We start from the raw sequence: 13,658 nt of genomic DNA, 5'->3' as shown, positions 1-13,658 counted from the left end.
TAAATCTGTCACTCAGAAGTGACAAAAAGTGCTTTACAATATTTACATTTTAAGGCAGCAGGTTTTTTTTCCATAAAGCGTCAAATTTTTGGTGCGTTTTTTTTTCCAGCGGGTGGGGCAGCGGGGGCGTTAAGGTAGTCAAAATGCTTGGTAAAACTCCAGTTGTGTGTCCATTCGGTGCTGTGATCAGGAGTTTGACTTTTGAACGTTCATCTGTGTCACATTCGACTATACAAAAACCAAGAAAATATGAATGACATGTTCATTACGGCATCGTCACTGGAGACTGACTGTATGCAAACCTAACATCAAGATCAAAAAAAAAAAAAAAAAGGCGTGTGTGTCATTGTCTTTTTAAGAACATTCAATCCTTTTGTCCCTTATAGGTCTGTCGTGTTTGCGCTGCCATTTCTGTACTGTGAATCTGTTTGTATATAGGGTTGTTTTGGTATCCTGGGTATTATGGGCCAAAAGTTTAATTCCCTATTATTATTATTATTATTATTATTCCCTGGGTCGGATTTTGATTTTGGGTACCGGTAGTTCATTTTATTGTATTTTATTTTCTGATTTTTCTTATCGGTTGAGATAAATAAGTTGAGATAAATATAAAACAAATATATTTTAAAACACCCACAATCCAAAACAAAAGGTTTTGTCAGAGACTTTGTCAAAGACTGTCTTTAAAAAGGAAAAGTTTTAGAATTAGAAACCAATCTTAAGAGCTTCAAATGCTGGTCAATAAACGACATGAAACTCTGTCCCCCCCACACACATTTCTTTTAAAAATAATAATCATATTTGAACTGGAGAGAACACTCGCTCTGAAAGAATATATTCAAATATATTGCGGCACATTTTCACCATTAAAAAAAAATAGCAGATCTACAAGCTCGTAGCGCAGCACTCGGTGCCGCGCTACGAGCTTGTAGATCTGCTATTTTTCAATAGCTAAAGCAAAACATAATGCTTAGAACACCAAAAGGGGGTTCCCGCCCCCAAAATGGGTCGAATAGCCGGGCGCTGATAGCATAATGGAGGTCTTAAATCCGTATAGATTTAGAAATGTGCAGATAGACACTTTAATAGTTATACACTTATATACTGCATGTTGGTTTGTTTACTGCATGGAGTGAGAAAACGACATTGCACAATAAACTAATCATCTGTGGACCCCACCCCCCAAAAAAAAAAACATTTGAGAACCACTGCCCTAGTTGACCCCACCACCTCCATAGGCTGCTACATAACTGTGGTTGTCAAACTTTTGGTCAAACTTTGTCCATTTTTTTTGACATGATGTTTTGATACTACGGTATATTATTATTGACCCATTTTGACCTGGGAAGGATTCTACAAAATGTATTCTAATTCAATCCTGACAGTTTTTTCTGAAAAACACCTATGTTTTCTATGTCAGTCGTTCTCAAACATTTTCATGTCAAGGACCCCCAAGATTATTATGTAATTGGCCGCCGACCCCTCCCCCCCCCCCCCCTCCATCTGAAAATATGTAGTTCCAGGGACCCGCCCCCAGAAGCAAATATTCTGGGGGGGGGGGTCACTGAAAGAATATATATATATATATATATTCAAAGATTTGCGCCACATTTTCACGATTTAAAACAAATAGCCAGACCTACAAGCTTGTAGCGCGCGACACTCGGTGCAGCGCTATGAGCTTGTAGATCTGCCATTTTTTCAATGGCTAAAGTATAACAATGCTTAAAAACAACAAAAGGGGTTCCCGATGGCATCAAGTTGTAACTCTTGCCACGTTCACCTCGCTAAAAAAATGTCTTCAAACAACACGTCCCTGAAATCGGCTCAATAGGTTGATATCCTCCATAGACCTTGCATTAAAAAAAAACACACACATCTTGTGATCTAGGGCTGAGAGATATGGACAAAATCAAATAGAACCAATATATATTTGAATGACTAAATACCTCAATATCGATATTGTGACAATGTCCATTTACTTTTTATTTTTGTACAATATCGTTTGAAAGTATAAGACTTAAAGTGATTAAAACCCAGGAAAAAAGACAAAGACTTCGAAATCACGATAAACGATGCAAGATCAGTCAAGATCTAGTATCCTTATCACGATATCGATATAATATCCATATACTGCCCCCTCCCCCCCCAGCCCTAACGCGATCATTGCTTCTATTGAAATCTCTTGGCATGAACCCTCAATTAAGATTTAAAAAAAGACAAATTAAAAAATATAAATTAAACCGTAAAAATGGAACTTCACTGTACAGATAACTCGTATTGCCGCACCTCCAAAACAACTCTGAACTGGAAAAGAAAGGTATAGAGGTAAAAGGTGTGTCGTCTCCATATAGAAAAATGAAACATTTCGACGACGAGACGGAAGCCACGACACGAGAACGAGAAGATTGGGGGGGGGGGAGAAATGTTTAAATTCCCCCCCATCTTTCTTTCGGTCTTTCGTTTTTCCCCCCCCCGAGACATCTGGGAGAATCAGTGGTCATCTTGAACGAATCGGATACAAGAGGAAAAATGCCCAGATTCATCCACCCCCCCTGATTATCCAATCATCATCATCCAAGCCCTGGTTTATCCAATCATCGTTATCGTCGCCATCTCACTCATCTGTCCCGTCTCGGGGGCAGTGCTCCCGTCTTTCGCGTGCTCGTGCAGCGTTCTTCTCGCCACCCTGCAGGGAAGGAGGGCAGGTAAACTCCGGTCTTGGCACTAAAAAAAAGGGGCAGGACCCGATCCGTCTCTTCCAACCCAACCCAACGCCCAGTCCAGTCAAGTCCAGTCCAGGACCCTCTCCTCTCTCTCTCTCCGTCTCTCTGCCAGCTGCGCCGGCGTGTTCGAGGTCACCGGAACTCGTAGATGGGCACGCTGCGCTCTCTGACGTGGCTGAGGTTTAGCGACTGGTACCTGCAGTGACGTTAGCATTATGTTATGCTTTAGCTATTGAAAAAAAAGCAGATCTACAAGCTCATAGCGCGCCACCGAGTGGCGCGCTACGAGCTTGTAGGTCTGCTATTTATTTTTTTTAATCGAAAGAACAACGTTTTTCAGAAAAGTGTCCCGATGTAGAGGACGTTTTTAGAATCTGATCTCAGGTCAAAATGGGTTAAATGGGTATATGGGGCTGAATCCAATTATGTGATTTGTGAAGCAGTGTGAAAGGAGCCCCCCCTCACACTATAGCGACTGTTCGCTAAACAATTAAATCTATGTGCGTGCCAAGCCAGGTATATCATTTAATGAAACCGCCAGTGCTTACAGCATTTTTACCTTTTTTTTTTTAACCCATTTTAGACTGAGGCCGATTAAATAAAAAGATTCTGAAAAACCCATGTTTCTATGTCAGCGGTGCTCAACTTTTTTCATGTCAAGGAACCCCAGAATTATCCGTATTTGGCCACAGACCCCCATCTGAAAATATGTAGTTCCAGGGGACCCCCCCAGAAGCCAATATTTTAGTTTAAAATGTTCGCTCTGAAATATATATTCAAAGATTTGCGCCACATTTTCACGATTTTTCAAAAATAGCAGAGCTTACGAGTGCCACGCTACGAGTTTGTAGATCTGCCATTTTTCAATTGCTAAAGTACAACATAATGTTTAAAACACCAAAAGGGGTTCCCACCCGAAATGGGTTAAGAGCCAATGCAGGCGTGATGTGTCCAGGAGTGTGAGTCAGCCTCTTTTCACACAGAGAGAAAAACAAAAGAAATTGATGTTTGTAGGGTTGCTACCCCGTCCAATGATCTGGATTTTGAAATGACGGTATATATGGCAGCCAAGTCTATGGACTTTTTTGTGTCCATGAGCAAGATACTCTGAACCCCTAATTGCACCCCGGCCGATGTGCAGGTTGGTGCCTTCCTTGCATGGTTTCCTCCGCCATCGGTGTTATGAGTGCGTGTGCATGTGATGCACAATCTGTGTAAAGTGCTTTGGATGAAAGCGCAATGTAAATGCATCATATATGCTTGTAATGTTTGTTCAGAGCACATTTAACAGAGTGGCAGCCGAGACTAATGGACTTTTAATGTTTGTTTTTCAGCAGTTAAAACAAAACGTCATGTGCGTCCCTATTCCTTAGACTAATAGAGCGTCGCAGTCCCGCCCCCCTTCAAGACGACGCCAGGCCTAGGAAATAAATCCCAATGCATTTTTCCCATAGACATTTCAAAAACTATTCATTACTTATAAGCGGCGTACAAAGCCAACTCGAGTCGTGACAAATCGTGACAATAAACACAATATTTTGGACCAAACAAATAATTACAAAAAAACAAAAAAAAAAGTGTTGTAACCTGCCGTTTTCGTCTTCTTTCTAATTATTTGTTCGGGGGGGGGGGTCAGAGATGTATATGCAAAACACCTCGAATCAATGTCAAATGGGACGGACGCCGAACCTACGCGTACAGTAGGATATACAGTAGCATATAAAGTAGCATATAGTTTAGACAGTACTTGGTTTAGACTAGTCATAGAGCACCGAAGTCTGACGTCACTTTCAGTAGAGGGCGCCAGTACACAGGTTCATGTATTTTTTTAGTTGCATTGAAATCCCCATAGGGGTATTTTAGATCGCTTTCATATAAGAACTGTGTTTTAAAAATAAACCGATCATCTCGGCCTTTCGGTCAGGGGGGTGACTGTGTGTCGTTAATGATGTCCATTAATATTTGATACAGCCAGTTTCTGGAGAAAATGGAATTAATGTGGCCGCAAAAGCCTTGAAACTACATATGAAGGCTGCTAATATACGTCACGCCCAGCTGTCGACACATTGCGTTCCTCGTTCCACGAGATTCCTCGTTGACGTAAGCTCAGCTGGTGGTGACTCGACTCGTACTAACCACAAAACATTAAATATCAATAAAATTAAAATAAACGTAATAAACATTCAGTTTCTGTTGTGCGACGGGCAGATGCAGACACCCCGCCTACCCGGAAATGTAGTCTCTGGGTTGTTTGACTCATTTCTAACGCTTATTTTGTTACTCTTTGGGTATATTTGTACATTTCCACCTTCAGTCGATGCTTCATATCCATCCATCTTATATGAAGAGATCTAAAATGACGGTCTAACCAATGACTAGTCATAAACTAAGTATGCACCCCGACTTCCAACAGAGTCAAACTCTGCAGACAGACATTGGAATTGTGTCACACTAGCTGTAAAAGCAAGCAGAGAGGCGCTTTACTCACCACTCCGAGCTCCTGTGGTAGTAGTAGCCCTCGATGGTGGCCGTGGACTTCTGGAAGCAGATGTAATAGAAGCCCGCGAACGAGGCACCGCTGATGTCTTTGATGGTGTGGTCTGGCACCAGAAACTGCTCCTGGATGGATGGGGGGGGGGCAGAGGTCAAGAGTTTAAACCCCATTTCGACCGGAGAAGGATTCTACAAATGTGACTAAATTTGACTGAGGGACTGCCATTGGATCTTTTTGAATTTTCATTCTTTGGAGATATGGCTTATAGAGTAATGTCTTGCAGAAAACAGCGAGTTGAGAAAACAGGCTTGAACGGTTCACTTCTTGAGAAAACAGGCTTGAAAGGTTCACTTCTGTGGTCTCTAACATTACACCTATAGCTACATGTTTGGGCATTTATTTCATATTTACATGTCGATTTCAGCTCCAAAACTTATTTCAGACATGCTCTAGTATGTCTGCCTGTGCTATTAACTCATTAAAAAAGTGAAAAGCTGTAATTTGCGCGATGGCAATCTCTCAGTCAAATCTGGTCACAAATGTCTTCTAAAATCCTTAACAGTTTTATGAAAAACCCTATGTTTCCATGTCGGTGGTTCTCAAACATATTCATGTCAAGGACCCCCCCCCCCCCCCAAAACATATTAGGTAATTGGCCGCCGACCCCCCGTGTGAAAATATGTTGTTCCAGGGACCTCACCAGGTGCAAAGATTTGAGTTAACAACGTTCGCTCTGAAAGAACATTCAAAGATCTGTGCGACAATTTCACGATTTCTTTCTAAAATAGCAGACCTACAAGCTCATAGTGCGGCACTCGGTGCCGCGCTATGAGCTTGTAGATCTGCAATTTTTTTAAATAGCTAAAGCATAACATAATGTTTACAACACCATAACGTTAGCCCACGTTATAGGCTTCCCCGGACTGACCTTCCACCTCATGAAGACGAAGTCGCCGTTGTCCAGAGCCTCGTAGTCAAAGTCATCAGAGTTGAAGCTTTTCGTGTATTTGCAGAAAGGCTGAAACTTGCCCTGGAGACACGAGTCAAAGAGGAACCGGTAAGAGGACGCGACATTATTCCATTAACCCATCTTAGACCTGGAAACGAGTCTAACAAAATGTCTTCTAAATTCAAAGATTTGCACTACATTTTCACGATTCTTCAAAAATAGCAGACCTACAAGCTCGTAGTGCAGCTTGTAGATCTGCTATTTTTCAATAGCTAAAGTCTAACAGAAATGATTCAAACACCAAAAGGGCGTTAGACAACAGGACTGTGACACAGGACTGACTAGTTTGAGTCGAGGCAGGGTGGTTAAAACTGCAGATGAAACGAACGGTACGAAATGGAAGGCACAGACCGTGCCTCGAGGGTGAGAATTTTTATTATTCCCTTTTCTTTTCTCCCACCCCCACTGCGGCTGGCAGGGCCCAGAAATTGAGGACAAGGTCAACATTTAAAGAAGCTGCTCAAAATGTTACGTGCACAATGTACAAAAAGGGACAAGTGAAACAGACATTGAATGAATCGGATGTAGACACATTCTGCCTTGTTCACTGCACTTTCCCCATGTCTGATAAAGATGTCTTAATGTTTATCATACCTGTACTTTTTATTCATCGATTTATTTTGTCCTGTTACTGTACATGCGGTATTAGTATACATTTTAATATCTTGTCGTTTTGTTGAGTGTTTGCTGAACATACACCACTGGGATTTTTCCCTGCTTGTACCTGAATGAGTACAAGTGACAAATAAAACCCCTCTGGATTCTCTTGATTCTTGGGCCAATAGAGTGTCGCAGTCCCGCCCCCTTTCATGACGACGGCAATATATAAAAAAAAAAAAACTTTTAAGCGTCGTATACAAAGCCAACTCAAGTTGTGAGAAATCATGACAACAAACGCAATTTTTCGGGCCGAACAAATAATTAGTAATTTGTAAATGTGTTTGTCATGATTTGTCACGACTCCAGTTGGCTTTGTAGGACGCTTAAAAAGGTCTTTAAATAAATACTTATTTACGGGACTACGACACTCAACCCAGTATTTTCAGAATTCCACTGAGGTGCCAGCAGAATAACCCACCAGCGATGAGATGTGTGTGAGCAAGTGTTGTGAGCCTTAAACTGTGACAGCAATGTTCCACAAACAAGGTTTACGTTTGCTCAAAGACAGCCATATACACACACAATCTGCAAAGCCACATTATGGCCCTCCCTCGTCCCATTTATTTGGAGACTAGTCTCATTTATTTGGAGCCAAGGACAGAGATCAACTATATTAACGGCATAAAAGCCAGCGTTCTTCTCAAGATAGTACGTCTCCTTTCAATTATGCCGACTGCCTAGTCCGTCGACAATGGCAGCTGTGACGATTACGCTGCTGTGTGACAAACTTAACCCATTTAGACCTGAGGACGATTCTTACAACAAAAAAAAAGTCTTCTAAATCCTGACAGTTTTTTGAAAAACCTCATGTTTCTATGTCAGTGGTTCTCAAACTATTTCATCTCAAGGACCCCCAGAATTATCTCTATTTGGCCGCAGACCCCCCCCCCCTCCATCTGAAATAATATGTTGTTCCAGGAACCTCCCAGAAGCAAACATTTGAGTTAAAAACGTTCACTCTGAAAGAATATATAATTTATATATATATATATATATATATATATATATATATATATATATATATATTCAAAGATTTGCGCCACATTTTCACGATTTTTCAAAAATAGCTAAAGCATAACATAATGCTTAACACCTCTACTATATAACTAGCATAACCGTTTTTCTGTTTGGTCTTTGTTGAAATCTTTGCTCATTTCTTTTGCTTTTCAGGCCTATGACGGGGTGGGTTGGGAGGGATTATTTTTTATTTACAATTTGTTGTTAAAAAAAATGTAATTGAGTTTTATGTTGTATTACTATATTTTTATATATTTTTTGTCAACGGTGGTTGGTGCTGGGGTTTGGGGGTAGGATTTTTTTTTAAATGAGGCAAGGGGCAAGCCACTGGTTGGCAAAGAATTTGAATTATGTTTTATGTGCATTTTGTTGTATGCCTGTACCTGTGCCTTTCATCAAAAATGAAATAAATGCATTTAAAAAAATAAATGATTCATGAAAAGCAGCCGTACCCAATGCTTTCTGTCCACGTCCTCATCTGCATCCCACTTCCTGGTTAGAAAAGGTCTCTTTTTACTGATTATTTCACCCGCAAAGAAGGTCGTGAGAGTGGGGAACTCCTGTGAACAGGAAAAAAGGTCATAGACTTTGAATTTGAATCCTGAAAAGTAACAGTTTTGGGACATATGGCAGTTTCCACCCGGAAAACCAGAGGCCGTTTATTTACATAAAGCACATTTCTTCAAATTAAACAATTGGTCCACCCATGAGAGGGAGGAATAACATCACTTGAGCCCTGTATGTATGCAAGTAGCTATGGCCCAAGGAGTGTTTTTTTTTTTTTTTTTGCAAAACGAATGCTTGGAATGGATTCAGCCTCATGAAAACCCCTCGTTTGACATGTCACATGCTACATAAAGCATGATGAAATTTGGATTATTATTTTTCTTCCCTTCTATTAGGTTGTTAATGGTATGGTCACATAGTATGGCAATTATGTGAAAATTGCTCAACATGCTGCAAGTTAGCATCCGGCAGTTTCTACATGCTGGGGACCCATACTCAACATTTGTAACATAAAACATTGGTGTACTCAACATGTCCGGGTTCACAATGGGGCTCTATGGGCTGGCTACTAGACTATGTTGGCATGTTGCAATAGTAACACCGTCAGTGATGCGTATATAATGAATTGCATTTTTATAGCGTGTTGACAAAATCGGTTCACAGACCGTCTAAGTCTAAGACATAAACACACACACACACGGTCAAAACAACTGTGTGTCAGCCATGCTGACATGGCTTTAATGGCTGGGGAAAAAATAAATAAAGAAGGCTGTGTGTGGCCCATTTGGTCAAAATCCCACTGTGTGCAACACTAATAATGGCCAAGCGGGAAGCACACACACACACACACATCTCAAAATACATTCTACAGGTGCTGAACAAAAACATGTGCACTGTTGAGAGAAGGTAGTTCACACACTACTAACTAACTGGTCTGTTGCTCCCAGAAGCAACTTTAGAGGTACTTTTTGACCCGTGTGGGTCTTTGTCAGGAATTAATCAACACTAATAATGCCATGAGGCCCATCTATAAATTATGCAACATTGCAAGAGATTACAGTACAACGATACATAATATTAGCAGCTCCTTCCCAATGTCTTGAATGCATGAACAGGCCTCTTTGTCTCTCTCGCCGTCCCTCCCTCCCTCTGGCAATACAAACAGTATTGCTCACAAGTAAAGTGAGCTTATGTCAGTGGTATGAAGCAGAATATAAATAAACCTTTTAACTAACACAGTTAGTACAATATGTAGATTTGATAGTTTGTTAATTGTCTTCATTCCAGCAGAAGAAATCACAGATTGAGGCCTTTGCTTTAATGAAATATCCGAGACCATTTTAGATTTTTTTTTAAGGTGCATTCTATTCTATAGCTATGTTCGGCCAATTCAAACACCCTTTAATAATCTAATCTATTGCTAGTTTGAACACTTTACTCTCAATTTTTTATCTTAAAACAACCAATAACCATCTACAAGCTCACAGCACGTCAGAGGCACGTTGTGAGCTCGCCGATGGGCTGTTTTCGTGCGCGACAGCCAGGAACTCCTTGGAAGACTTCTGTGCGACTGAGAACTTGAATGCAGGAGACTGAAGTACAATCATGTTCTGCTGTGTACAACACGGCCCCTCTGGTATTTAAGGAAATGCACACGTTTTTGCATCATAGATCAATCAATGTTATGACTCCATCTAGGGGTCATAACATAACATAACATTTCTTCTGGGCTGTCTGACGCCGGTTGGGGTTGCAACAACGCATTCAAGGCTCGTTCTTGGACGTCGTGACAGACTCAGGTCCGTCAGTCACAGCTGATATTTCACGGGACATAACATTTGGAACCCCAACGCCTGTTGCCCTTTCAACCGTGTTACATAAATATGGTGGCAACGCCGGTTGACACACATATGCTAGGAGTCTCTTTTAGACACCGACCTTAAGTGGTCTCACGACTTTTGAATCCGTCACGTGTCACAACATATTGGACTGTCTGGAGACCAGTGTCGTTTTCGTCGACTGAAACCGAGACGTTCGTCGACTACCTTTTTCCACTGACGAAAATGTTATGGAAATTAAATAAAAACTGAGCTACGATGACTAAAACTATGACTAAATATACTGACAATAAAATTGTTAGGAAGGGACTAGAGGACAAGAGATCCAGTATCAGTAATTTTACACTTGGTTGCATGCTGAAGAAAGCGTCACAGCGCGATGCGTTGTGAGCTTGTAGATCGGCTATTTCCAGCAAGTGTAAAAACTGCTATTATGACGGCGTCAAGGCACACCAATATACATTTTAGTCGTCTAAATCAACTGTAGATTTTAGTCGACTAAAACTAGACTAAAACATTCCAGGTGACTAAAATGGGACTAGAACTAAATTAAAACTATTCAAGAGACTATATGACTAGAACTAAAATGAAAATGTGCTGCCAAAAAAACAACACTGGTCTGGACTAGTGGGGCAAGGAAAACCCGGTTTTGACCAGTTTATGTCTGTGGTTAGGAGTACAGAGCGACTGTCTGTCTGACCCGGTTTGAGGACGGTCCTTACCTCAGTCAAACCTTTGATCTTCAGGTATCCACACAAATAGGAGTCCTCCGCTGTCACATGCTGTCAAATACAAACACATCCAGAGATTAAAATATGGTGCATTTTGCATGCCAAAACAGTTTATAGTTAAGGGACGCAATAAAACAACGACCTCTGCATCGACGGGATGCACTAGTGCTGTTTTTTTAATTCTAGTTTATTTTGCTAGCTTTAGTTATAATAATCATTTCTTCTTCCGTTTTCTACATGAATATAACCACATTATATCCAGATAAAATTAAATGGGAGGTAAATGCTGCAATTTGTTAAAAATGGCAAAATATGACTCCTAACGTCGTTGAAGTGGGAGTCATAAAATGTACCTGGGACTCATCTAAAAAGGGCCATCCCTGCATCCCGGGACTCATTACATTGAAAACCTATTTACATCACTGACTCCATCACGTAAACACTCAGTCAGTCAGTTATCTCGTGGTTGTTGTCAGAAGACACGCGCGTTGTAAACAGGCTCACCTACTTCTCTCTGTACAAGGCAGGTCAGGACACGCATAAGGACAAGCGGTGGGGTGAGAGCAATCGTGTATAGAGTTAATAATTTTAAAAGTTCAGTCAAGGGCACAGCTTTGAGAGGGCAGGTTTCGGCTGCAGTGCAGTCACGTCATGTTCAGGTGTTGGTGGTGGGAGGTGGAAAATATTCTAAGAGAACAGAGTTACCGATTTGAGAGAAGGCAAAAGCCCTTCAACACAAGGCTCCCTCCAATGTTTTTTCAGACCAAGGACCTCTTAGCCAAGAGACAGAGCGATGACGCTACTATAATTGTATAAAATGCCGGTGTTGCGGATAAAAACCTCTTCATAGATTTAATACATACATAGATGTGTTGGACAACACCGTCAGTGTTGGATTCGTGTTCATGCTCTTTTTTCCCCCCCTTCTACACCAAACCACCTCGTCAAAAATAGCAGATCCACAAGCGCACGACACATGCCGGGTTGTTGTGAGCTTGTAAATCTGCTATTTTCTGTGAATGTTAGGAAAGATTTTTTATATACATTTGTTACACCAATCACTTGAATCCCTATCCCAGCATCCCCATCACACAAACATTTGGCAGCCTCCCTGTAGTAATTGTGAGACCATTTTGTTTAAGATTCCCATGAATACTTACTGGACTGGTATAATATTTGCTGTACGTCAAACAAGGACAACTGCAGACCTATTGGCAATCTATGGGAGTGTGTAGATTTGCTATTTGTAGGAGAATATTCTATTGTATAATTTCCACTTATGACACACTAGGCACTGTAGGCACTAGGCAGGTGTTGCGTGGTAATAAAATAAAGTTAAATAAAATACAGTAGTGACAGAGTTCCTCTTTGTGCAAATAAAGGACATCATCAAACAGCAGCAGATATCACACAATACTATGCAGCAAATTAAGCAGCAATATTTGCATCATAATGTGAATGGAAATGGTTCTGCAGCTAGAATAATTCTGTGAATGGTTGCTTTAAAATGGCATCTATCTATCTATCTATCTATCTAGTCATTCTGCAAGAATGAGTTTATTCGAATCGAAATCAAATCCACTAGTATGATGATGCCAGATCAATCAGCTGGCTCAGGGCTTCAGAAATTAGGTCAGGGTGTCAGCCTTGTATCACAGACACAAATAGCAACACACACTGGGGGCTACTACTACTACTATACTGTATCTGCTTAGCTTTTAGCTTCCGCTAGGTTTCTACAACGTCTCACGGTATTAAAACTAATCAACAAAACGCATTAAAGGCAAGCACATGTAAATGTCTAATTCTTGTATAGTTTGTATACCTGTAAAACCACCTCCACGTCGTACGAGTTGCCTTTGCTCTTCTGGTGGCCGCGGAACTGCGAGCCGCTGTAGAGCAGCGACGTGGCGACCCCCGGCTGCCGCGTGTTGATCGGGGCAGGAGGGCTAAGCGAGGCCGGGGATGAGGAGGCCGCGGCGGGGGTCCTGCTGCTGCCCACCACCGCTCGGACGGGCATTCTGACCGTTGCTGGGGGCTGGTGGGGAGGAGGGACGCCGTGTCGTGTGTGGTTGTTGATGTTGTTGTCACCGACCGATGAGGCGACCACCACCACCACCACGGTCATCAACCCAGCTCCTCTCGGGGAGGAGACTAGCGACATGCAGGGTGCTGCTGGAGGGGGACACACTGCCAGGGGACTGGGGGGAGGGAAGGTCCAGCTCCGTACCTACTACTACCGCGGCGATGCGCTTCTTCTTCGGACGGTCCGGCCGTGTGAAAGTGTTCAGCGGCTCCTCACAGCTGTGCTGGTGCTGCTGGACTCCGAACTAACTCACTCTCTCTAGTGGAGGGTTCGGCTGCTCGGCACTTATTTCGGCTGCAAGTCAGAACGTCGCATTTGAGAGAGAGAGCAGCTTGGCTGCGTTTTGATTGGCTAGACACGAGCTCGTGCTGGAGTCTGATTGGGTGTCATACCTTGGCATTTTTCGGAGTTTTTTTCTTCTTCTGTTTATTTTATTTTATTATCCTATGTATTGTAGACATTTTTGTAATTTATTTTTGTATTTTTAATTAATTAATTAATTTTCACAACTTTAAAACTATTGGACATTTATAATAATTATCATTTCTTTAATCTCCCCCAATTTTTTTTTTATGTTTATTTTATTTTCA

General features: G+C 41.6%; 1 protein-coding gene across 1 annotated transcript; it reads right to left on the bottom strand.

The window, feature by feature from the left end:
- Window positions 1–2,473: 2,473 nt before the first annotated feature.
- On the bottom strand, window positions 2,474–13,341 carry gid4 (GID complex subunit 4 homolog). Its single transcript, XM_080775712.1, has 6 exons — window positions 12,808–13,341; window positions 10,974–11,033; window positions 8,359–8,466; window positions 6,149–6,250; window positions 5,215–5,345; window positions 2,474–2,922 (listed from the first exon to the last, which is right to left on the bottom strand). The coding sequence occupies exons 1-6, from the start codon at window positions 13,144–13,146 to the stop codon at window positions 2,859–2,861; spliced, it is 804 nt and encodes a 267-aa protein (XP_080631838.1). The 5' UTR covers window positions 13,147–13,341; the 3' UTR covers window positions 2,474–2,858.
- Between the last annotated feature and the right edge of the window lie 317 nt (window positions 13,342–13,658).

The sequence above is a fragment of the Protomyctophum bolini genome, assembly GCF_963924005.1.
Source record: "Protomyctophum bolini genome assembly, chromosome: 11".
NCBI lineage: Eukaryota > Metazoa > Chordata > Actinopteri > Myctophiformes > Myctophidae > Protomyctophum > Protomyctophum bolini.
This window is presented reverse-complemented; position numbering and strand designations above follow the sequence as displayed.